General features: G+C 40.4%; 1 protein-coding gene across 3 annotated transcripts in view; it reads right to left on the bottom strand.

Annotated features, from left to right (window-relative positions):
* Window positions 1-406: 406 nt before the first annotated feature.
* LOC143026590 (growth factor receptor-bound protein 2-like) overlaps window positions 407-27,400 on the bottom strand; it is a 37,096-nt gene continuing 10,102 nt past the window's right edge. Inside the window, exons 2-7 of one of the 3 annotated variants that reach the window (XM_076187236.1) lie at window positions 19,385-19,457; window positions 17,246-17,332; window positions 16,136-16,233; window positions 8,839-8,958; window positions 7,799-7,967; window positions 407-1,444 (exon numbers count right to left, since the gene is read on the bottom strand). In XM_076187236.1, coding sequence (XP_076043351.1) covers window positions 1,271-1,444; window positions 7,799-7,967; window positions 8,839-8,958; window positions 16,136-16,233; window positions 17,246-17,323 — 639 coding nt within the window. In that variant the 5' untranslated portion in view covers window positions 17,324-17,332; window positions 19,385-19,457 and the 3' untranslated portion in view covers window positions 407-1,270. The remainder of the gene's footprint in view (window positions 1,445-7,798; window positions 7,968-8,838; window positions 8,959-16,135; window positions 16,234-17,245; window positions 17,333-19,384; window positions 19,458-27,400) is intronic. The other 2 variants (XM_076187235.1, XM_076187237.1) reach the window with 2 other exon arrangements.

Genomic DNA, 27,400 nt, shown 5'->3' with positions numbered 1-27,400 from the left:
GGGGGCAACCAAATTAACTATATTTTTATTCAGAAAGAAATTCATGAAATTATTGAATATGCCAAAATTGTATCCAATACAATTTTATGCTAACATAATTTGTTTGTTGTAATTTTGCTAATACTTGTGCAATATATAATGCTTATGCTTGTATTCAATTTGTAAATACATGATTTTCACTTATAAGTTTTTTATTAAAATAAAGGTAATTACTTACATTAGGAGCTTAAGTGTAAAAAATACATACAGTTGATGGACAATGTATAAATATAGTGTTCACTTATGTGCTAATTATATGAAAAATACTAGCATAAACAAACTTTTTTTTTTACCGATTCTAATAGCCAAAGCTCATGCCTTCATTTTTCTCATCTATAATTTTTTTTTCAAATTTGATACCCCAAGGGTCAAATCTTGACCTCAAAATTTTGCTAATTCTAAAATTCTGATATTTGGATTCCTTGTCTTTTTCTGATTCTAAATATATATACATTTATATAACTATGACTTTTATTACCCTAGTTATTGGTTGCCAAGTGTTTGTGACCTCTCATATGACCTCAAAATATCTGAAGTCATATCTCCTGAATGGTTGTTTGGATTGACCTTAAAATTTCAGAAATGTGTTTAGAGCCCTAAAACTACCTATAAACCAAATTTCAGCAAAATCGGAGAGATGAGGGTGTTAGGCACTTGTTGATCTGACAGAGAACCCTATATGCAAAGACAAACATACAAGGTCATTGAAGTAACTTGTATCCACATAAAATCAATTGAAGCTTTTGAAATGGTGAGGTCTGGGCAAACACATGGGGAGAAGTCACTGACTGATATAGCATAGCATATCTTCTCTGGAGTCTTACAGTTAATTATGCTTGAGCAGTCCCTAACCCCAAAGTTTGTCACCATGAACCAACATGTACTTTGTAAGGTCATCTCACCATTTTCTATATTTGCACTTGATGCAGAGCACTTTGGGAGAGCAGTAATGCTCTGTAATGTCCTTTTGAGAAATAAATCTGGCTTACCACTACTACACAGTTTGTGAGGGAAACCAAGAGCGACAAATGATAAGAGAACCATAGGCTGTTTCATGTAATTTCTGATCATATTCCTCCTGGACATTACAAGTATATTCTTTCAAAGTGGAAATCAAGTTTGAGAATGCAAATTATTAGATGGAGACATTGCAATGCTATCCTGAGCTATGGCAGCAGATAAACAGAGGCCTAAGCTGAGAGTTTTCATCATTTAATGGATGTCTAGTTTTCTAGGTATGGTAATGTGCAACATATGTGGCAGGAAATAATCCTCGCCTGTCATTCACTTCGCCCCTCCACCAATGTTGATCAGATTGATCAGTTACTGTAATGACATCCCCTCGCTTGAATGCTAACTCCCCTTCTTCCTGGGGAGTGAAGTCATACAGGGCTTGAACCAAGATCTGAAAGAGGAAAAAAAATAAGGGAAGATGTTAAAGTAGTTTGAACAGATTTAACACCTTCAAGAAACACCAAACATTATAGTATCACAATTCATAATTTAGACAAGTCATATTACTACATATGCTATCACAGTAAACCCTTTCCAAGCTATGCTAACTGGGAACCCAACTAAAATATCCAAAAATCTGTACTAGGTTTCTCTGCATTTACCTAATCATATTTATGTAATTGTAATATACAGGGAAGGCACACTCATTGGATCTCATCTCCTGTTCTCTAATTTTTTATCATACCTAGTCTCAATTTCATGTAAAGTTTCAACTTAATCTATATCCTTGATTTTCCAATTATCATATTTAGATATTAGGTTTAAATGTGTTTGAGATGAAATGCATGAGAAGTATGGTAGGGTTTACTAGGCTGGATAGAGTGAGAAACGAAGAGGTGAGGAGGAGAGTTGGGGTGGGAAAGAAGTTGGGAGATAGGGTTGATGAAAATATTTGGATGGGTTGTACGCATGGAAAGAATGAATGAAGAAAGATTAATAAAAGAAAAGTGGAAGGCAGATGTGGAAGGAGTGAACATAAGGGGGTGACTAAGGATGAGATGGATGAATGAGGGTAAAAGGGGCATTTATTGAGGGAGGAAGGGAGAAGACATATGATAGGGGTGAATGGAGAATGGTTGTGTTTGGATGATGCAGTGATGCATGGAAGGGAGTGGGTGGGGGATGGGGGGGGTGGGAGTATGTGTGAATGATATTCTGATGCAGCCTGAAGGTAATGCTCCCAGTTTTCTCCTTTTCTGCATGAGGGGACGGAGAGGGGGGGTTGCCAATTAAATGAAGTGGCCTTGCTGTGGATGTGTTGTCTTTTACTGCATTATTTTTTACCCAGGGCAGAGCCAAGGAAAGAGGGAGGGAGGGAGGGGTGGTGAATGGGAGTGGAGTATGTGGGGATGAAAAGTGAAATGGGTGGGAGTGGATTTATGTCTTCGACTTTGGCTACCTCTCTTGTCAGGGGGGAAAAAGTCCTTGGAATGTGTATGTATGTATATTTAGATTTGAACTCATGTATTGTTTTAACTTGGGCTATATCACATTCTAACCTATTCCACGTATTTATGCATCTATAGAGAAAACTATTTCTTCACATCCTTTAGACACGTGACCTTAATTTTCTCCCATGACATCTTAAAGCCCTCCAATCTTTAATCTGATCTGTTCTGTCAATGCAATCTATCTAGAGTATATACTGTATTGTATAATTACCAAAAATAAAATATAATACAATATTGTTCAGTATTGTAATTCATGAAAAATATTGGGAAAATACAGCAAGGAGTGAATTACACAGTTCAGTTCTGTACAGTAATGTTATGTCTTACACATTAAAGCAAACAAATGTATCAACTGCACATCCAATGGGTAGAGAAGTTGTACAAGAACAAAGTAAGGCAGGAAAGCACAGATCACATTGAGTCTCTAGTGACATGTCCTTGCATGATATGTCTGGACTCTTTCCATATAATCCAGATCTATGTTTGATTTATTTGTAGTTTCCTGGACCCCTGAACGAGTCCACTTTATCTGATCTCCAAAGTATGAAGGTGTGATTTAGAGAGAGTTTACTGTATTGTACAAGAAGAGTTTGGAAATAAGATTCAAACTCATAAAACCAAGTTCACATACATACATATAACAAAGGCTTTCTTCCCCTTTATACAGGAGGTAGCTAAAAAACAAAGGCATAGAAACAACTCCCACCCATTCCATCCCCTACATACTCCACTCCCCTCTACCCTCTTCCCTCCCTCTTATCTTGGCACCTCCTGGATGACGGGTCATCCCTGCATCTTTTCCACTGCCCTGGGTCAGAAGCAGTGTCGCAAGACACAGCACATCCACAGCAAGGCTGCTTCATTAATTTGGCAACCACCCCACCTCTGAACCAAGTTCAGCATATAAAGTACTCATCAGCACACAGTTATGGTATTTTCTGAGGTGAAATTATATAAATAGGAAGTATCTGGTAATCCCATTGCCATTTTCACACAAGATTTCTTCATTTCCTTAGGGGCTGTGATTCACCATGGTCTTGGATCACATGTTGGATATATGATTGACAGCTATTACCCTCCCAGATGAGGGCTCAGAGCTTATATATGAACGATCTGTGGCTAATGTTGTGACCTTGCACACACACTCAACTGCCCATCCATGAGAGTTAGAGTACCAGAGTTGGAGTACCAACATGCAGTGCAGTAATGCTGAAATTATTTCAGCCCTGGTTGAGATCCAAACTCAGACTGCTGCATTAGCAATTGCAAACTCTACCACTGCATCTACAGAAATCAGTGAATTGTTGAGGATGGCCATGTACAGTCAAGAAATACATGGTGCAATTCTGCGAAGGAGGAGGGCTGGAGATACCATCCCATAAACTTATTACAGGGCATCCTAAGAAGACTTCTCCTTAAGATATTTTGCTGTTGTTTGTATGTTTTATGATGTGAAATGGGGTAAGAGTATAACAGAAAATTTTGAAAGAAATAAAATGATGTTTTGGAAGGAAATTAAAAGAGAAAGAGGAGGCAAATCAAGTAGAGAAGAAAAGGTAAAAGGTGCAGATGGAGAGATGATAATGGAAGAGAAGGCAGTGAGAGGAGTTGCTAAATGTGAAGGAGGATAGGGAGGAAAAGGTAGTTGCAGTGGGAAGCACTAAGAAAATGAGAGTGATGAGTGAAGAAAATGGAGGAGAAACAGGGAAGGATGAAGTGAAAGCAGTTGTTAAGATGATGAGAGAAGGTAAGGCACTTGGGTTGGATGGATGCCATGCAGAATGTCTGAAGAAAGGAGGTACAGTTATGGTGGACTGGCTGGTGAGGTTATTTAATGTTTGTTTAAGAGAGGGTAGAGTACTGGAGGACTGGAGGAGTGCCTGTATAGTTCCGCTTTACAAGGGAAAGGGGGACAAGTATGAATGTTGTAGTTTTAGAGGGATCAGCTTGTTGAGTGTAGTTGGGAAGGCTTATGGGAGGGTCTTGATTGAGAGGATTAGGAGAGGAATAGAGGGAGTAATTGGTGAGGAACAGTATGGTTTTAGGACAGGTAGGGGTTGTGTAGATCAGATTTTTGTGGTAAGACAGATATGTGAGAAAGCTATAGGAAAAGGTAAGGATGTTTTTTTGGGCTTTTATGGATGTGGAAAAGGCTTACGATAGGGTAGACAGGAAGGCACTGTGGGAGGTACTGCAGATATATGGGATAGGAGGAAAGCTATTAAAAGCAGTCAAGAGTTTTTATGAGAGTAGTAGAGCTTGTGTTAGGATTAGAAATGGAGTGAGTGAATGGTTTGAGGTAAAGGTGGGACTTTGTCAGGGATGTGTTATGTCGCCCTGGCTGTTCAATCTTTACATGGATGGGGTGGTGCGAAAGGTGAATGCAATTTTAGGGGGGTCAGGGGTTGGAGATGATTAAAGAAAATGGAGAAAAGTGAGAGATGAGCCAGTTGTTGTTTGCGGATGACAATGCGCTTGTAGCAGGATCATAGGAGGGATTGAGGAAGTTAGTGACAGAGTATGTGTAAGAGGCCGGTAAATAGAGGTACGAATGCTAATAAGATGGGGAAACACTAGGATATTGAAATGCTGAGTCAGCAAATTGTTTAGTTGCCGACGAGCAACAATTGCTTAGTCAGACTCGCATTGGCTCGGCATCGACTGTTTTTATAAACAAAGATTTGAGGCGCCGTTCTGCTTGTATAAACACGGCCGACGGGAGGGGATTGTGTAATAATCGCTGATGTAATCAAAATACTCTGTGAGCGCAAGTTATTTTCGTTTGACTAATGCTGAGGTAAACGATATTGCTTGTGACATTGTAACGGCTTTCCGGATTGAAGAAATGGTGGGAGAGGAGGAAAAATTATTGGTGCATGAATTCAAAGTCACGCCCATAAGGAGTGACATTTATTTGAGAAGTCAGAGGAGATTGGATTAGAAAAACTAGTGACGTCAGACGAAGGTGGCTTGGCGTATAGGAGAGGGATCTCGGGGGAGACGAGGGAGAGAGATCCTGAGTGTAACCAAGACAGTGTAATTATAGTGGAAAGAAAAGAAAAACTAATCAATTTTCCTTAACCTCAGGACTGGTCTGAAGTACATGAGAAATACAAGGCATGTGGCCTAATGAATAAGACGAACTTGGATACTAGTGAGACTGACGTAACGAAGGCAAGGGGCCTTGTGAGTGGAATTACGAACTTATAGAAGTGTAAACGGTCGAGGACCGATAGTGGTGGTGACAGTCTTGACAGTGGTGACAGAGGAGGTGAAAGTATGAGAAGGTGTGTGAAAGAGGGAAGCTGAAGATAAATGTGGGCAAAAGTAAGGTGATGAGATGTACAAGGGGAGAGAGTGACAGCAGGCTGGAAGTGAGCATTAAGGGTGAGAGACTGGAGGAAGTGGATAGTTTTAGATACTTGGGTGTGAATGTGGTAGGAAAGGGAGGAATGGGGGTGGAGGTAGAATGTAGATTGAGAGAAGCGAGTAAATGCCTTGGTGGATTTAAAAGTGTAATGAGAATTAGACATCTGGAATGGATGCTAAGAGGAGGTTATATGAAGGAGTGATTGTACCAACAGCAATATACAGGGCAGAAACATGGAACATGAAAGAGGAAAAGAGAAGGAGTTTGAATGTGTTGAGATGAAATGTCTGAGAAGTATGATAGGGTTTACTAGGCTGGATAGTGAGAAATGAGGAGGTGAGGAGAAGAACAGGGGTGGAAAGGGAACTGGGAGATAGGGTTGATGAAAGAGTATTAGGATGGTTTGGACACATGGAAAGAATGAGTGAAGAAAGATTAGTAAAAGAAGTGTGGAAGGCAGAGGTGGAAGGAGTGAATATGAGGGGGCATCCTAGGATGAGATGGATGGATGGGGTGAAAGGGGCATTACAAAAGAGAGGAATGTTTGTGGAGGAAGGATGGGAGAGGACAGAAGATAGGGGTGAATGGAGAGGGGTTGTGTATAGATGATGCTGTGATGCATGAGGGGGAGTGGTTGGGGGATGGAGGGTGAGAAAGTATGTATGAGAAAAAAATTGACGCAGCCTGAAGGGATTTCTCCCCGTCTTCTCCTTTTCTGCATGGGGGGACGTAGAGGGGGAGCCAACGAAAAAATGAAGCAGCCTTGCTGTGGATGTGCTATGTCTTGCAACACTGCTTCTGACCCAGGGCAGTGGACAGGATGCAGGGATGACCCGTCATCCAGGAGGTACCAAGATAAGAGGGAGGGAGGAGGGTGGAGGGGAGTGGAATATATAGGAAATGGAATGGGTGGGAGTGGTTTCTATGCCTTTTTCTTTTTGGCTACCCCCCCACATAGGGGGAAAAAGCCTTTTGTATATGTATGTAGATGCCATGTCAACAATACAGCCCATAGGGAAATAAAGAAAACCAGTGTGAAAAAAGGCAAGGTCCCAAAGAGAGAGGTTACCTATGCATCCTCTTCCCATGGCAGCATGGGAGTGACTGGTTGGGTTCTCCCTCACACTCCACTCTGCCAACCCAGCGCAACAGCAGGGGGTTACCAGATACTTTCTATTTACATAATTTCACCTTAGAAAAAGCCATCCTATTTTAGCCATAAGTATGCAGCTCTAAAGGGTAGTGGTAGCACACTTTTGATGAGTACTGTACATAGGTACATGTATCTAAAGGCCCTTCTTCTTTATAAGGGAGGTGGCCAGCCATGGCGTGCACCCAGTATTGGCCCATTCCACACCCATCTAACACCTACTTGTTTTCCCTTTTATCTTAGCTCCTTGTGGAAGAAGGACCATCCTTGTCCTCTGGCCACTGCTCAAGTAAAAAGTAATGCAGCAAGACACAGCACCTCCATAGCAGTGCTCAATGACCAGAGCTGGTTTACCCCCACTGTTTCATTACATGGCAACTCTCCCCACTCATCCACTCATGAAAATACACAGCAGACATGAAGATATCCCTTTAGGCCATGTCAGTTTATCATCCATTCACAACCACTCTCCATTCAAACCTATCTCTGGCCCTCTCCCTTCCTTGTTCAACAGACATTCTCACTATTCTCAAAGCCCCATTCTCCCCATCCATTCATTCATCCATCCATACAATTCTCAGACCATCCACCTCTGCCTTCCCCACTTGTTTAGTTAATATTTCTTCATATTTTCTTTCCATATGCCTGAAGCATTCAAGTATTCTTTAATCAACCCTATCTGCCATCTTCCTTTCCACCCCTACTCTCCAATTCACCTCCACATTCCTCACTCTATAATAAAATAAATAAAACATAAATAAACTGATACTTTACCTCTTCTGGCACCATATCAGAAAGTTTGATGTCTTGTACTTTGGAGACTGAAGCAGATCGATGATATTCTACAAGTTCATTCAAAGAATTGAACTTGACCACCCAGAGGAAGAACTTCCCTTGAGCATCACGAAGAACTTTGAAGTGTTGAACCTCACCCCCAGATCTGCTAAAATACAAAGTTAACTGGACTTTTGATTTAATAAAGTTCATTTAATAATTCCCAATCCTTGACATAGAAAGAACATTATTTCTGGAAGGAAGAATGACGAGGAGAGTGTGACAAAATATATACATATATATACATATATATATATATATATATATATATATATATATATATATACATATATATATATATATATATATATATATATATATATATATATATATATGTATATATATGTTACAGTAAGAACACGTACCTAGGGATTACGCGTAATCCCTGAATGTTTATTCAGTGAATACGCGTAATCTCCGTTTCACTAACCGTTTATTCAGTGAATACGCGTAATCCCCGTTTCACTAACCTAACCTAACCTTAGGTTAGGTTAGGTTAGGTTAGTTTAGGTTAGGTTAGGTTCGGTTAGGTCAGGTTAGGTTAGGTTAGGTTAGTGAAATGGGGATTACGCGTATTTACTGAATAAACATTCAGGGATTACGCGTAATCCCTAGGTACGTGTTCTTACTGTAACATATATATATATATATATATATATGTATATATATATATGTATATATATATATATATATATACATACATATATACATACATACACACGTGTGAATTTATGACAAATGGATTTAGAAGCTACACCTCTAGGACTCAAACCCTTGGCTGAGCTGATCATTACCAAAAGGCAAGGACATAACCACTATTCCATGACCATCTTACAAAAGGAATTAACCTATTCCTCGTCGACATTCCCATGGTGTAGTAGTATGTAATCTCCGTTTCATTGAGTCTTTATCTTGGTGAGCCATCTAAGAAGTTGTGAATTTATGACAAATGGAACTTCAACAAAATCGACTTAACTTACGTGACTGATAATGAGAAATCACGTGGAGAAGTCTCACTGACTCTGATAAGGAAAGCTCCTTCATGTTTTTTAGATAATAAATTTTCAGCATCTGCTCTCGTTATTCGGCCATAATACCATCTGGAAAAATAACCAAGGATTAACATATATAATTTTGTCATTTGTAGTCCTAGGTATACAAGATTTGTTTTAGTCACATAATCAAAACAACTGGTCAGCTACCTTACAGTACACAAAAAATTGCATGCAAGTCATTCACTTATTCTGTAATATCTTCTCAAATGAGACATCTTGCATTTCAAGTTTTATCAAAACAGTAAGCCCTCAATATATCAAACTGATTAGGGGGGAGGGCTTGGTCATTATAGCTGAATGGTCTCCCACCCACCATCCATACCGAACCTTGCACCACATATACAGACCTTGTTCGTTATATGAATGGTCAGTAGGTGTCACTTGGGTCAATATAGCCAAAATTCAGTGTAACGAGGTTCAGAATAGCAAGGGTTTACTGATTATGAAAATGTGTTTTTGTATTTCACTTTGCTGTATTTATGGTGTGAAGATAATAGGTGTTATTACCAACAGTTAACTAGTGCTTCTATCCTAATAGATATTATATCACTGCCAAGATTTATCTTAGATTCATCATGTTTTCAGCTCTAATGGGTATAATGGGAGCATAATATTCTTTAGCTGTGGTAACATTGATGAGTCCTATTTCTTGAAGCAAAATCAAATACACACTCATATCACTACAGAAGCCCTTAAAGAAAGACCCACAAACTCATTACTTAAGAAAAAATAAACACTACCACACCTTCACTCAGGGCACCATCCAGCATTAGAACTGGACCAATAGAGAAAGGCCAAGCCACAAACTCATACTGCCTCAGATGCAACCACCACACAGACAACACAGAACACCCCATAGTACAATGCCCCCACAACAACAATATATCTACCCTGAGTGATTTATGGTCCCACCCAGTGGGTATAATGAATAACTTGAGAGCCACAGGTCTTTTATAAGAAAAACCAGGGGCAATAGATCGAATGATTTCTCCTAAACTTAGGTATTGTGTGATAATTGTTTCAGGGGTCAGGTGGGAGAGTAGGAGGCTGTTGTGAGGAATCAATTGATTAATATGCTGCCCCAGGTCACTCTTGTATGAGACCCATGGCTCCTCTAAGATTTATTTACCTAATTATACTTGCCTAATTGTAGTATACAGGAAAGGAACAATGCTTGCTGAGTCCCACTACCTAATTACATTTGCCTAATTGTAGTATACAGGAGAGGAACAATGTTTGCCGAGTCCCATCCCCTATTCTCCAATACATCATACTTAGCCTCAAATTTGTGTATAGTTCCAACTTGGTCTATATCTTTAATTTCCAATTATCATATTCAGATTGTAATTCATGTATTGTTCCAGCTTGGGCTATATCCCCTTCAAGACTATTCCAAGTATAGCATTTACACATTTATATTGAATACTGTATTTCTTCACATCATCTAGACATATACTCTTTCTTAATTTGTTCTCATGACCAGGCCTGTCCTGAATCAAGAGATATTTTGTCAATATATTCTATCCCCTTTAACAATGTGAATACTATAATAATATCGCCTCTTTCTCTTGAATCTTTCAAAGTTGACAGACCTAGTACTTTTAGTCCCTCATCATATGTTTCATCTGTCCACCTGGGAACCAGTTTGGTTGCTGCCTTTTGCTTATCTCGTAATTTTGCTTATATCCTTCACTCTGTGTGAGGACTGTGTGAGGACTCTGTGTGAGGACCATCAGAGTTTTGATGAGATTTTTTTTTTAATTATCCCTTCATCCATAGAGTGAAAATCCATTTTAATCTTCTGCAGCAGTCCATGTACCTCTCCCACAATCCAGCTGATACAGTATTGTCAGGTGACAGATTGTCTTTTATCAAAGCTCCCAAATCTTTATCCTCTTTTGCTTTTGCAATGGGTTCACTTCCCAAGAACATAACATAAGAATGAAGGAGACTGCAAGAGACCATAAGGCCTACACAAGGCAGCTCCATATCTGTCACCACCTGTCATCCCATCCATAAAGTTGTCTAACCATTTCTTAAAACAACAGAGAGTTTCAGTGCTCACTACATGGTTACTAAGTCTATTTCATTTCTTGAACACCCTATTAGTAAACCAATTCTTGCCTATTTCCTTCTTAAATCTAAATTTGTCCAGTTCAAATCCATTACTGCGAGTCCTGCCCTGTTGTTTTAATATGATTACCTTGTTTGCATCACCTTTGTTAAAGCCTTTGATCCACTTGAACACCTCTATTAGATCATCCTGCCCTCTGCATCTTTCCAGAGAGTGTAAGTTAAGATGACTAAGCCTCTCCTTGTAAGGCAAATTTCTGAGTTCATGTATCATTTTGGTCATTCTTCTCTGTACTGATTCTAGTGAATTGATATCCATTCTATAGGATGGAGACCAAAACTGTACTGCATAGTCAAGGATGGGTCTAACTATCGCTAGAGTTTGATAATTACCTCTGCACTTCTATTCGTTACCATCCTAGCAATGAAACCTAATGCTCTGTTAGCTTTATTCCTGGCACTAATGCACTGTTTCCTGGTTTTAAGGTCCGGACTCACGAGAACTCCCAAGTCTCTCTCACACTCAGTTTTCTCTAAAATTTTTTTTATCTAAACTATATCTATTTTTGGGGTCATGTAGCCCTACGTTTAGCATACTACACTTAGAGATATTGAAGGTCATTTGCCATTTCACCAACCATGTGAACAATTTGTTAAGATCATCCTGCAGAATCTCTATATTGTCTCCTGACCTAATTAGGCATCCTATTTTAGTGTCATCCGTGAACTTACTAACATCACTATTTATTCCATCGTCTAAGTCATTTATGTACAACAAGTGATCCAAAACCAAGCCCTGAGGAACCCCGCTAGTAACACTGCCCCACCTGGATTTTACTCTATTTATAGTGACCCACTGTTTTCTGTTACTGATCCAAGCTCTAATCCATTCTAACACTTTTCCTCTTATGCCATGGGCTTTGATTTTATTTACTTGTCTCTGGTGTGGAACCTTGTCAAACGCTTTGCTAAAGTCAAGGTAAATCACATCATAATTATCATTGTTATCTGATGCCTTATATACTTTAGTGTAAAAGGATAGATGATTAGTTACACATGACTTACCCTGTGGAGAAATCATGCTGCATGTCACGAATTAAATTATGTCTCTTGATGTGTTCTCTGAGTCTATTTACCATTATTGATTCAAGCATTTTACCTATAACTGATGTCAAACTGATTGGCCTGTAGTTGCATATAGACAATTTATCATCCCGCCCTCTGTGTCTTTCCAGAGAGTGTAAGTTAAGGTGACTAAGCCTCTCCTCGAAAGGCAAATTTCTGAGTCCATGTATCATTTTGGTCATTCTTCTCTGTACTGATTCTAGTGAATTGATATCCATTCTATAGGATGGGGACCAAAACTGTACTGCATAGTCAAGGATGGGTCTAACTATTGCTAGAGTTTGATCATTACCTCTGCACTTCTATTCTTTACCATCCTAGCAATGAAACCTAATGCTGTTAGCTTTACTTCTGGCACTAATGCACTGTTTTCCTGGTTTTAAGGTCTGGACTCACTAGAACTCCCAAGTCTCTACGTTTAGCATGCTACACTTAGAGATATTGAAGGTCATTTGCCATTTCACCAACCATGTGAACAATTTGTTAAGATCATCCTGCAGAATCTCTATATTGTCTCCTGACCTAATTAGGCATCCTATTTTAGTGTCATCCGTGAACTTACTAACATCACTATTTATTCCATCGTCTAAGTCATTTATGTACAACAAGTGATCCAAAACCAAGCCCTGAGGAACCCCGCTAGTAACACTGCCCCACCTGGATATTACTCTATTTATGGTGACCCACTGTTTTCCGTTACTGATCCAAGCTCTAATCCATTCTAACACTTTTCCTCTTATGCCATGGGCTTTGATTTTATTTACTTGTCTCTGGTGTGGAACCTTGTCAAACGCTTTGCTAAAGTCAAGGTAAATCACATCGTAATTATCATTGTTATCTGATGCCTTCTATACTTTAGTGTAAAAAGATAGAAGATTAGTCACACGTGACTTACACTGTGGACAAACCATGCTGTGTGTCACAAATTAAATTATGTCTCTTGATATGTTCTCCGAGTCTATTTACCATTATTGATTCAAACATTTTACCTATAACCGATGTCAAACTGATTGGCCTGTAGATGCATATAATGATTTATCTCCCTTCTTAAAAACAGGAACAACATTTGCCTGCCCCCAAGCAGTAGGCATAAAACCAGTGTCTACCGATTTATTAAATATTTCAGTTAACTGGTCGCAGATTTCAAATTTACACTCCTTAAGTACTCTCAGAAAATTTTCGTTTGGACCCGGGAATTTTGTAGCTTTAAGTCTTTCTATCTACTTGATTACTTCTACTTTATTAATGCTTATATTAGATAGTCTACTTTCTTCATCCCCACTGAAAATCGGATCACAGTCAGGTACCTTAAAATATTTGTTAAACTCCTCACTCATTTTTACCTCCAATTCATTCATGACATTTTCATAATCTTTAATTTGGCCTATTCTTTCTTTATTTTTTGTTCTATAGAGATGGAAGAAACCCTTACGGTTGGATCTTGCTTGACTGACAACCTTAATTTCATAGTTATGTTTTCCTGTACGTGTATTCTTTTTAACCAGCTTTGCCATTTTGTTACATCTTGATCTAAGGTGTGTTTCCCCATTTTTTATTTCAACATAAAGTCCTCTTTTCATTCTGATCTCATGTTTCAGTCTGTCCATCATCTATTTGGGAGTACAGACGCTCCTCAACTTACGTTTTAGTTACATTCCAAACGGCCGAATGTAAGTTGAAAATGAACGTAAGTTGTTACTGTACCAAACATCCGTAAATTCTATTACCGTATCTTATAAAAGACCCCTAAATAATTAATTATAGACATAACCTTGTAAAATGATAACATTAATTTCAAATAAATTAAATTCAAGCAACATAAATTGAGATGGTGGTGGAGGAGGAGGAGGGGGAGGAGGAGGAGAAGGATGAGGCAAGGCACGTTCAGTCTGTCGTTTGTGCCATGTAAACAATGGACGCAGCGTCATGCGTAAGTATCGTTTGAACTACGGAGAGCGCGCTAAACTAAAAAATTAACAAAAAAAAAAAAATTACAATTTTTTTTTAACAGTCAGTTCAAACGTAAAATCGAAAAAACGTAAAACGAATGAACGTAAGTAGAGGAGCGTCTGTATCACTATTCTTCCATATTGACTTCAGGGGGATAAATATATTTTGTGCATTAATAATTAAATCAGTTAGATTGCTATGCATTTCATCCAAATCACTGACCTGGCTGTTCCCTGCCCCCAAGTGACCTGACCAATGTATGCATATTATCCTCCGTGATCCAACCCCTGGTCATGTCCTGACTCTTGACCTCGCAGGTGATGGCCGAATCATCCATATGATATTTCATATTCAATTTCAAATAGGTTTTTATCTTACCAAAATTGGCTCTCCTGAAGTCTGGTACTTGGACATTATTCATACGTTTTTAATTCTTTCTTGATGATAGCTAGAGCCTAGACTATCTCCCACTTTTACGTTACTCATTAGGTACTCATTATTAGTTAAAAGTAAGTCCAGAATATTTTCTCCCCTCATAGGATCAGTAATCATTTGTTTTAGGAAATTATTCTGGACCAAATCTAAGAATTTTTTTCACTTCCTGATCTCCTACTAAAATTTCCCAGTCAATGTATCTATAATTAAAATCTCCCATGATCACATTGTTTTTGTACTGGGACGCTCTGCGGATTTCATGAATCAGGGGATCAGCCTGCTCAATGCTGAGGTTCGGAGGTCTATACAGGATGCCAATAATAATTTTTTTTCTTGCCTATTATCTCCACCCAAATAGACTCTGTACTGTCCTCTTCCTTAATTGAATTGCTGATAATACAGTTTATTGTATTTTTAACAAAAAGTGCTACTCCTCCCCCACTCCTGCCAACCCTGTCCTTGTGAAAAAAATTGTATCCTTCTATTTCAATTTCTGGAAGGAAATGTTTATCAGCCATGTTGAGCCTGGATTCAGTAATAGCTATAAAATCAAAATTCTCTATGCATGCTTTACCTCGCAGCAAATCAATTTTGTTTATTACGCTTCTGCTGTTTATATAGTAAACTTTAATTTTATCCTCCCTCCACACGCTTTGGTAATTCTTATCACAGTCCCTGTCTGAGCTGTTTCTATTGCTTAAACTATATTCCAATATTTCCCCCCCTACTACCATGTAATCTACCCGAAAAAAACCTTCAGGATGCCTACTTCTTGCTCAAGGGATTCAGCAAGGAGCCAAAATCCTCTGGGTGACAAGTGCACCTCATCCCTTGTATGTAGTTCTTACCATAAAAGGAATCCCAGTTGTCGACAAATACCCATACATTGGCCTTACAATGTTTTCCATATCAATAAAGGCCCAAAAAAATCCTTACCTTTTCCTATAGCTTTCTGACATATCTGCCTCACCACAAAAATCTGATCCACACTACCCTTACCTTTTGCTAAACCCACACTGTTCCTCACCAATTAATCCCTCTGTTCCTCTCTAATCTCAATTAAAACTCCCATATGCCTTCCCAACTACACTCATATTTGTCCCCTTTTCCCTTGTAAAGCAGAACTATAAAGGCACTCCTCCAGTCCTCTGGCATTCTACCCTCCTTTAGACACACATACCTTTAGTAAAAGGACCTTTCCACCAGTGCGGTGGCTGAGTCAAAGTATACAACCACCCTTCATCCACCCAGCACCCATCCAAAATAGATTTCTTATCCCTCACAAGGAGCTAAAATAGTAGGGAAAACAAATTGGATTTGGATGGGTAAAAGATGGTATATGCTTTGACTCAATCACCCCCCTTGTAAAAGGGGAAAAGACTTTTGATGTATGTATTTTAACCACAACAGCCCAATGCTACAAAACTGCTATAATGAAGACCAAAAGTGTAGAATTTTTTTTACGTACATATGAACTAAATACACTGAAAATAAGTTGTTTTTTTGCACATTACATTTATTCTAATTATCTTTTAAATGGTAGCTCTTACTGATACAATACAAAACATGTTTACAAGGAAATTTGTCTTTTCATACTGTATTGCATCAAGTGGCAATGTGACTTGCATAGTACACTTACTCATGGTTTTTCATTTCAATATAGTTGCTTGGAATAAGACCTTCTCTTCCATCCAGTTCTGCTTTGTACCAGTTCATGTCATCCTCCATATTCAACACCTGTCATAAGATTTTAGCAAACTTAGTTGCCAGTATAAACGCATGCAAATGAAATTTCTGCACCCTTAACATTAGTTTCATGACAAGTACTTGACTGAATGAAGGAACAAATGAATGAATGAAAAAGAAGTGGAGGTGGAGGAGAAGGAGGAGGAGGAGGAGAACAAGAAGAAGAAGACAATGACAACAAATGAAACAGTGGATGAGGAGGAGATGACAATGAATTAAGAAGAAGTGGAGAAGGAGAAAAAAAAAGAAGACTTAAGTAAACACACCAACAGAAAAACATACCTTTAATATACTACAAATTATATTACACATGAAACTGCTTCAATCTATATAAAAACACAACATACATATAGCTCTAACCCAAAATTAATGAGAGAACACACAACAAAAAAGGTGGATTCATCACACTAATACACAATAACATTTCCTCCATTCATTTGGCCCAATTAACCCATATAAAAGCCATTACTAGTACAGTTATTTTCTAATGTTTTCAGTGATATTTCCATATGTATCTTGTTACTTATAAACACTAGGCATTTGAGTAGAATTGATTGCACAGTTTTATCAACGAAACCCTAAGTGTTTGCTAATTTCTGGAACCCTGACTGTATTACACTGCATTGACTCAACAGTGCAGTAGTACCATTCTTGACCAGTAATTCAGTGATCTGAGTTCAAGACCCACAAGGTCACAGTATTAACCATAGACTGAGTCATATATGAGCTCTGAGCTTTCATCCACAAGGGTAATAGGTGTTGATCACAAGTCCAACACATGGTCCAAGACCGTGGTGAATCACATACTTCAATGGTACCTGCACTTTCATTCCACAATTATACAGTAAGTATATACAAATCAAAAAGTTAACTATGGTTCATTTACCCTATGGATGGCCTACCCCCAGAAAATGGCAATATAGGATACACAGTCCTCACATCACCAGTGGGTTTATTCCAAATTTGGCATGTATATACTCACTGATTATAATCAAAACCTTACCTTTAACATGAGCCCCTTCCTGAAGCTGAGTTCATCTTCAGCTGTGGCATTGAAATCATGCTTCGCTGTAGCCTCCATCCTGCCTTCCTGAAGATAATAAAATCATTACACATGTAGCTTTTATTCATTAATCACATCAAGTAAGTTTGAAATGACTCAAAAGCCCAAAGTACACAAGTAAGTCTTCTCAAAATACAGTTTCCAAGTCTCTGCTCCATACAGTGCCATGGGTATAATCACTCTTTTATACAACCTTCTTTTTGCCTTCATCCCTCAGATACTTAGTTCTCATAACACTTTTCACTACACCCACATTTATTTGCCTCCCTTACTCAACATTCACCCCTCCATTCACTGACACACAACTCCAAATATTTAAAACTCTCCTCTTCCTCCAGGCTCTTGCCCTTCAAACTCACATACAACCCACCATCATTACTCCTTATACAGTACATTCAATCACCTTACTTTTGCCCACATTTTTAATCAATTTACTCTTCTCACACACCCTTCCAAACTTGAGAGAAAAAAAAAAGCAAGTCATTCACACAATGACAAGAAATGACAAACTTCTTAACTGGCAAAGGATGCTGTGATTCAGTACAACACAATGGGAATAAAAAATTTGTACAATAATCATTGCAAGCAGTGGCTGACCAGTCCCATCTCCCTGAGGAATGCCACTGCTGGAATGGGGTTTCCCACAAATCCTTCATAGAGTGTATATCGTGTTGTTGGCATGTATGATTGTGTACAATGCAGTCTTCCATGATGTGTTGTATAGTATAGAGTGAAGTGTTACATCCTGGACAGTTGTCTGCAATGCTGTCATCCAGCCTCTTCTGATAACTTGAAGGGGTGGATGGTGGCCACATTGTAGTCTGGTCAGGTGGACTCTGTCCTTTTGGAGGAGAGGATTCAGAGGGATGGATATCAGGGGGTCTATTATGCAGCAATCTATTGTCTTTGAGTTTGTTGATGGAGCAGTGAGTGATATTACTATGGATATGCTTCTGGAGGATGGTGTCTGGTGGTTGCAGAAGAAAAGAGTATCTCTGTGACAGAGGAATTTGGATGTTGTTTTCATGTTTCTTGGGGTGTGTGGGTGTTCTGTTATGTAGTGTAATGGGTGTGCTGTGTTTGTGGAGGCTGCAGCAAGTGTTTGTGTATCTCTCATGTTAAGGTAATCTTGACTTTGAGGATTTTCATTTCATGGTATAAATGGTCAGTAGGTGTTGTATTTGTGCACCCTGTAATTATCTCTAGGGCTTTGTTTTGTATGGTCTGAAGGGTGTTGAAGTGTGTCGTGAGATTAGGGGACCATGTGGGACTCATAATTCATCATTGAGCACATGCACTGTTTGTATACTGTAGTATTAGTTACCTTGTTTTGTCCAAATGTTGTTTCTGCAATTTATCTAAACATAATATATCTAGGTGTGCATTTAGTCCTTATGTTTGTGATGTATTGTTTGAATGACATGGATGTCTAGTATGTTATGCCAAGAGCCTTGGGTGTACGTGTGTGTGGTATGAGTGGTGTCAATATAGATGGTATGTATTTGTGTTCCACTAATTGGTGAGAAGTGTGGTTATAGATATAGTTGGGGCTATTTTGAGGATATTGGTAGTTAACCAGGTATTAAGTGTATCAAGGAATGGTTGTATCATTTATACAGCTTTGTCTATATTACATTGTGTTCATGTAATCTTTATGTCATCTGTGTAAGAAGAGATTTGTATTTCTGAGATGTTGGGTGTGGGTATAATGTGCATATATAGATTAAAGAGTGTGTGGGATAGAAATGAGCCCTTTGGTCCTCCATTATTAAAGTTTCTGGTGTGCAATGATTGGTCATTATATGACACAGGCATTTCTACCTGCTAAACAATTGGCCAGCCATCTTTTGGTATTACTGTGCATGTCTGCATTATATATTTTATTTGTGAGATTGTGACAGGGGATGGCAATGAAAGCTTTACTTATGTCTAGTATTATGAGAATTGTTGTGTAGGGTTTATCTGAATTGATGCCATCAAAAACTCTGTGCGAGATTCATCAGAAGAATGTTTGTGCAGTGTAGTGGTCTAAAACCATGTTATGATTCAGCAAGGGGGGTATGTATCCTTACTACTCACTTTGATTTTTACTACCCAAACTGAGTAGCATGCTACTGACTCTTGCTGCTGGGAAGAACCAACTCCACAATTCCTGGGGTTTTTATATAAAATATAAATAGAACTGATTATGATTATCATTGTTTATATGAGTTTTTAATGTTCTATCTTTGTCACTATACATTTATCACATTAAAAACATGAAGTCTGTTTTTTTTATCTGAATGCCAGAGTAATAAACTTGTTTGTAAACATAGCTTGCAGGAAGCCTTGTTATTGTTTTCACTGGCCACAGTCACCAGCAAAACATTCCCTATGTGACTGATACACAAGAGTTTGCTACCAAAGCAAGTAGCATGATTGCGAGAAATGCCTAGTATGCCATCGCCTTTGCACAACTCTTCACAACCACCACCAAATCTCTCATCTGCCCCCCCTGACAACAATCATCTTACACCAAGTTTAGGGTGATACATACATATACCATAGGCTTTTTCCCCCTTACACGGGGGGTAGCCAAAAAGAAAAAGGCATAGAAACCACTCCCATCCATTCCATTCCCTACATATTCCACTCCCTTCCACCCTCCTCCCTCCCTCTTATCTTGGCACCTCTTGGATGATGGGTCATCCCTGCATCCTCTCCATTGCCCTGGGTCATAAGCAGTGTCGCTAGACACAGAACATCCAGAGCAAGGCTGCTTTATAAATTTGGTGACCCCAACTCTCCGTCCCCCATGCAGAAAAGGAGAAGACAGGGAGAAATCCCTTCAGGCTGCGTCAAATTTTTCTCATACTGTACATACTTCCTCACCCCCCATCTCCCACCCACTCCCCCTCATGCATCACAGCATCATCCATATACAACCATTCTCCATTCACCCCTATCTTCTGTCCTCTTCCGTCCTTCCTCAACAGATATTCCTCTCTTTTGTAATGCCCCTTTCACCCCCATCCATCCATCTCATCCTAGGACGCCCCCTCATATTCACTCCTTCCACCTCTGCCTTCCACACTTCTTTTACTAATCTTTCTTCACTCATTCTTTCCATGTGTCCAAACCATCCTAATATTCTTTCATCAACCCAATCTCCCAGCTCCTTTTCCACCCCTGTTCTCCTCCTCATTTCTCTCTCTATCTAGCCTAGTAACCCCTATCATACTTCTCAGACATTTCATCTCAAACACATTCGAACTCCTTTTTTCTTCCTCCCTTATGTCCCATGTTTCTGCCCCATACAGTACTGTTGGCACAATCACTCCTTCATATAACCTCCTCTTAGCATCCATTCCCAGATGTCTAATTCTCATTACACTTTTTAATCCATCAAGGCATTTACTCGCTTCTCTCAATCTATCTTCTACCTCCACCCCTACTCCTCCCTTTCCTACCACATTTGCACCCAAGTATCTAAAACTATCCACTTCCTCCAGTCTCTCACCCTTACTGCTCACTTCCAGCCTACTATCACTCTCTCCCCTTGTACATCTCCTCACTTTACTTTTGCCCACATTTATCTTCAGCTTCCTTCTTTCACACACCTTCTCAAACACTGTCACTAACTTCCTCAATTCCTCCTCTGATCCTGCTACAAGCGCAGTGTCATCAGCAAGCAACAATTGGCTTATTTCCCACTTTTCTCCATTTTCTTTAATTATCTCCAACCCCTGACCCACTACCCTTGCATTTACCTCTCGCATCACCCCATCCACTGTATAGATTGAACAGCCAGGGCGACATAACACATCCCTGACAAAGTCCCACCTTTACCTCAAACCATTCACTCTCTCCATTTCTAATCCTAACACAAGCTCTAATACTCTCATAAAAACTCCTGACTGCTCTTAACAGCTTTCCTCCTATCCCATATATCTGCAGTACCTCCCACAGTGCCTTCCTGTCTACCCTGTTGTAAGCCTTTTCCAGATCCATAAAAGCCCAAAAAACATCCTTACCTTTTCCTATAGCTTTCTCACATATCTGTCTTACCACAAAAATCTGATCTACACAACCCCTACCTGTCCTAAAACCACACTGTTCCTCACCAATTATTCCCTCTGTTCCTCTCCTAATCCTCTCAATCAAGACTCTCCCATAAGCCTTCCCAACTACACTCAACAAGCTGATCCCTCTGAAACTACTACACTCATACTTGTCCCCCTTTCCCTTGTAAAGTGGAACTATACAGGCACTCCTCCAGTCCTTCAGCACTCTACCCTCTCTTAAACAAACATTAAATAACCTCACTAGCCAGTCCACCATAACTGTACCCCCTTTCTTCAGACATTCTGCATGACATCCATCCAACCCAGGTGCCTTACCTACTCTCATCATCTTAACAGCTGCTTTCACTTCATCTTTCCCTATTTCTCCTCCATTTTCCTCACTCATCACTCTCATTTTCTTAGTGCTTCTCACTGCAACTACCTTTCCCTCCTATCCTCCTTCACATTTAGCAACTCCCTAAAATACTCTGCCCACCTTCCTCTCACTGCCTTCTCTTCCATTATCATCTCTCCATCTGCACCTTTTACCTTTTCTTCTCTACTTGATTCACCTCCTCTTCCTCTTTTAATTTCTTTCCATAACATCTTTTTATTACTTTCAAAATTTTCTTTCATACTCTTACCCCATTTCACATCTGCTCTCCTCTTTGCTTCCTTTATCTTATGCTTAACTTCCCTTCTCTTTAATTTGTACCTCTCATACGATTCCCTCGTCCTACTTTGTAGCTAATCTATGAATGCCTGTTTCTTCTCTTCTACACCCTTCTTTGCTTCCTCATCCCACCACTCACTACCCTTCCTTTTATTTCCTCCCACCCTCCTTGTTCCACACACCATCTTTGCACACCTTATGACTCCCTCCTTGAACCATCCCCATTCCTCCTCCACTCCTAGTTCTACTCTATCCTTCACTCCCTCCCACTCTCTCAGCTTTTTCTTATAATCATTCTCCTTTTCTTTCTCATTTAAGCAGTTCACTCTAAATACCTCCCTATCTTCTGCCCTTTTCCTCTTTCTCTACCTATTCTCCATTCTCAATTTACCTTCCACTAGAAAATGATCTGATATTCCCCCACTCTCTCCCCTTAGAACATGTACATCCTTAACTCTTCCTACCATACTCCTGGTCACCACTATATAGTCCATTAATGCTTTATCTGCCACCCTTCCATCCACCACCCTCTCCCATGTGTACTTATGCTTGACTTTCTTCCTAAACACTGTATTTGCTATCATCAACTCTCTTTCAAGACACATCACCATCAATTCTCCACTACTATTTTTACCTGGAACTCCATACTTCCCAATCACTCCATCTATTGGTTCGTTTCCTACCCTAGCATTAAGGTCTCCCAATACAACTACATTGACACTTCTCCCTAATCCCTCTATACACTCATTTATATCTACCCAAAAAGCCTCTATTTCCTCTACGCTCTTCTCACTACCAGGCCCATACGCACTTCAAAAACCCCCATCTCCCTTCCCAGCTTCACCTTCATCCACATCAACCTTGATGAAACCTCCTTCCACTCCACTACATACTTACTTACCTCTTCACTTACTAGTATAGCCACCCCTTCTCTCCCTCTTCCTCTCTTCACTCCTGAGTACCTCCCAGTTACACTCCCAAACTCACACTCGCCCTTCCCTTTCATTTTAGTTTCACTACAAAAAGCAAGCACATCCATCTTTCTTCTTGCAAACATACTGCCTATCTCTTCCCTTTAACTCTCATCTGTACCACATCCACGCACATTAAAAGACCCAAACCTTAGGGTACTGTTTGAAAAACTCCCAGACCCTCTTATGCCTTTACTTTTTTTAGGAATGTCCCCTTTGGATCTACAGGTAGGACTCCTAATCCCATCCCCTGTACCATATTGGTGATACTACATCCCTCCACAGCTTCCTACAAAAAGCAAGACTCCTAATCAAATTAACTACTGTGCTTCACAATACAAAAACTGACTCCTGCAGAAGAAAATTATGCCCCCATATGGACCTATCCATGACTAACCAAACCAACAACAACAACAAAACACACAACAGCAAGGCAATATTGCCCATAAGGATAGAAGAATTGGTAAACAACTGCCCATAATAACTAAACTTGAGACAGCACAGCGTTTCAATCATGTCAAACCATTCACTCTCCTTTCCTGACCCTTACATCTACCTAGTTGTATTTTACGGGACTAGAGCTATGCTCGTTTTGACCCGTTTTTGTATCTCTCCACATCCAGTTTGCTTTTGAATTCGTGTATAGTTCTGGCATTAACTGTTTCACTGTTCAATTTGTTCCAGACGTCAATCACTCTGTGTGGGAAACTTCTTTTTCAGATCTCTTCTGTAGCTGTCTTTCTTTAGTTTGCTTAAAAGTGGCAGTTTGCCGACAAGATTGACGAGATAAACACCATATGAGGACGAAGCCTTTATTTGTACGACGTTTCTTTAGTTTCTTTGCGTGTCCTTTTGTTTCTCTTTTGTCCCATTTTAATAGATCATCTCTATCAAGAACTTCCATTCCTTTCATAATTCTGAAAATGGTCAACAAATTGCCTCTCTCCCTTCTCTGCTCTAACATTGTCAGTTGTAATTTTTGTTTGTATGTCAAATTTGATAGTGTAGGAGCCATCTTAGTTGCCGCTCTTTGGATTCTTTCTAATTTCTTTGTTTTTCTCTTTGTGCTAGGTGCCCACACTGATATAGGATATTCTAGTTTCGGTCTTATCAATGTAACAATTAATTTCTTAACCATCTCTTCATCCAAACTCCATTATGCAAACTTTCCCCCCGTTGTAACATTCAACAAAACTTCTCTGCCTGTTTTATCTTATATTTTCTCAAGTCCATGAAATCTCAAAAAAAAAAAAAAAAAATTGCAGGAAAATTAATTTTTCCCTGATACAAACCTGAGGTACTCCTTACAGTAGGATACTTCGCATAGCGTAAGATTCCTACCACTAAACACTGTGTTTTTAAAATCCTCACTCCATGGGTCTGGGCAACGCTTATCCTCAGTAAGGGACCCTATTGGGGCAAGGGGGCCCTCCCCCTCCACCACAAGTCTCGCACACTATTCTCCATTCTCTGAGCCAGGGATGAAATTAATCACAAGGTTTGTCAGGCAAGGGAGAAGGAACTTTTAGAGGGGTGGTTGAGGAGGGCCATTAGAGGTAAGGAGTACCTCAGGTTTGCATCAGGGAAAAATTAATTTTCCTGCGAAAATTACATTTGTTCCGAAGAATACAAACTCTTCGGTACTCCTTACAATAGGAGACTTGGACTTAGGAGGGAAGGAAGTTCTTATCTAGCCTGGAAAACCTCCGTAAGGAAATTTTAGTGTGCTAAGACTTACATTGACCAGACCCCTATACATTCCCCTAAACTTTGAAGGGCACCCATTTCTGTTCCCAGGAGTGGAGGCAGACAAGTTATATTCACTTTTGTACCACTGAAGGCCTTGAATTGATTCCCTTGGAATGCTTGAGAGCCCTCGGGTGAGGTAAGGGAATGCAGGAGTATGAGAAGGACTTTGGAAAGTTATCACCGTGTTTGCCGAGCCAGAACCTGGATGAGTTGTCAGGGTCGGTTGTGTGCTATTGGGGAGGGGTATGTCATTTCAGGACTTCTTGGGCGGCCACTATGGGGCCCAAAGACAAATTCCCTAAAGATTCTGGCTCTTCCATATACCTGCTCGAAGAACCTGGTTGATTGACAGATTCTGAAAGTTAGGGAGGTCCCTACTGCCCTCAGTTCATGGGCTTTCGCTTTAGGGCAATCTGTGTGGATCATTTCATAGCCTCTGCGGATGACTTCCTTGATCCAGTAAGTAACTGAATTCTTAGTGATGGGCTTCGGCTTATCTTTAGTAGAGAAGAACCACCTCTTTAATTCTGGTCTAAGATGTTCAGTTCTCTTGAGGTAGGTACAGATGGCTCGTACCAGGCATAGGACCATTTCCGTTTGTTCTCCCCCTACAAATTCATCTAAGGAAGGAACACTAAAGGACCAGAATCTAGGGTCGGGCTTGGCAGGATCTTGGTTTTTGGCAATGAATTGAGGCATGAAAGTGAAGGAGACCTCTTTCCATCCTTTTGAATGGGCGACTCTATAAGAGATGGCGTGTAACTCCCCTACTCTCTTGGAAGATGTCAGGGCTAGAAGAAAAACTGTCTTCAAGGTGAGGTCCTTCAGATGTGCATCTCGAAGGGGTTCATAAGGGGGACCCCTCAGAGAGTTCAAGACTAATGCCACATCTCACGGAGGAGAACTGATTTCCCTGGGGAGGCATGATTTTTTTAAATGTCTGAAGAGCATGGAAATTTCTGGTGAAAGGGCTAGGTCCATTCCCTTCAAAGAAAACACCTGATTTAGTGCTGCCCAATAGCCTTGCACTGCCGAGAGGGAGATCTTCTTGGACTTCCCGAGGAAGTGGAAGGAGGCAATCTCAGGAACGGTGGCTTGATCTGGGACTATTTTCCTGGAGTGGCACCATTCTGCAAAGGCATTCCATTTCCCTTGATAAAGGTTAGCTGAGGAAGAGCGAATAGAAGTGGACATGTCTTCCGCCACCTCTCTGGGAAAACCCTTCTTTAGGAGGATCCGGACCATAGTCTGAACACGTGAAGATTGACTGCTGAAGGGTTCTTGTGCCAAGCCCTGTTATAGGATGATGTAGAAGATCTGGTCTTCCCTGAAGGGCCAGGGGCTCCTCTACTGCTAGATTGAGGGCATCTGGAAACCATGGGGCTTCTGGCCACCAAGGAGCGATCAAAGTCATCCGAAGGTTGGATGCATTTCTTGCTCTCTGGAGCACCTTCTGGGGCAAGGGAAACGGTGGGAAAGCGTAGGTGTCTAGGTTGTCCCAACTTTGCAGAAGAGCATCCTCTCCTGCTGCCAGAGGATCCGGGAGAGGGCTGAAATATATTGGGAGTTGGTGATTCCATCTCGTGGCAAAAAGGTCCACCAGAGGGGAGCCCCATTTTTTGAGGATGAAGTTTGCTACTTCTTGATGGAGGGACCTGTGCTGATTATCTGACTCCTTCTGCTGAGGTGGTCCGCCCAGACATTCTTCTTCCCTGGGATGTAGTGAGCTTAGAGCAACATTTGGAGATTCTCGGCTAGATTGAGGATGTCCATAGTCAGAAGGCATAGGTCCTGGGAGACTGTGCCCCCTTGCTTGTTCAGGTAGGCTACTACCTAGGAATTGTCTGACATTATGCCCACTACTTTCTCCGAGACTTGAGACTTGAAGTGACGGAGAGCCAGGAGTACTGCTTTCAACTCTAGCCAGTTGATATGGGCTGTCTGCTCGACTGTGGACCAGGAACCGCTGACGTGATCGTCGTTGAGGTGGGCTCCCCAACCCTCCTTGGAGGCATCGGAGAACAGGAGGACTTCGGGGGGAGATGGGCCAAGGGGCATCCCCACGAGCAGGTTGCACGGATCCTTCCACCAGAGAAGAGAATTCTTGACTTCTTCGGTGAGGGAGATGTGTTGTAGGGGTTCTCCCTCTTGCAGGGACCACTGAGACTTGTGAAGCCACTGTAGCAGTCGCATTCTTTGTCTGCTCCTGGGGATTAATCTCTCTATGGAGGCCATATGGCCCAGGAGGATTTGGCACTGTTTCGCAATCAGGAACCCGGTTGATAGGGCTTGTGTGACGAGAGAAGTGAGATTCTGGATCCTCTTTTCTACTGGGAAGGACTTCATTAGGTATGAGTCCAGGACCATACCCAGGTACGTGACTCTCTGTGTTGGCAAGAAATCTGACTTCTTTGGGTTCACTATGGTGCCCAATTTTCAAGCGATGTTCTTGGCATAGCTGGGCGGAATGGGCAAGGATCAGCCAATTGTCCAGGTAACGGAGTAGGCGAATTCCCTTGGAGTGGGACCACGCTGAAACGAGTTTGAACACTCTGGTGAAGACTTGGGGTGCTATGGAAAGTCTGAAGCATAGGCAGGTGAACTGGAAGATGTTGCCCTTGTGGACAATTCTGAGGAATTTCCTGGAGGAAGGATGCAC

Source organism: Oratosquilla oratoria, chromosome 6 (genome assembly GCF_046742065.1).
Source record: "Oratosquilla oratoria isolate Oo_2021 chromosome 6, ASM4674206v1, whole genome shotgun sequence".
Classification (NCBI taxonomy): domain Eukaryota; kingdom Metazoa; phylum Arthropoda; class Malacostraca; order Stomatopoda; family Squillidae; genus Oratosquilla; species Oratosquilla oratoria.
The sequence above is the reverse complement of the archived record's forward strand: the minus strand, read 5'-3'. Positions and strand labels throughout refer to the sequence as shown.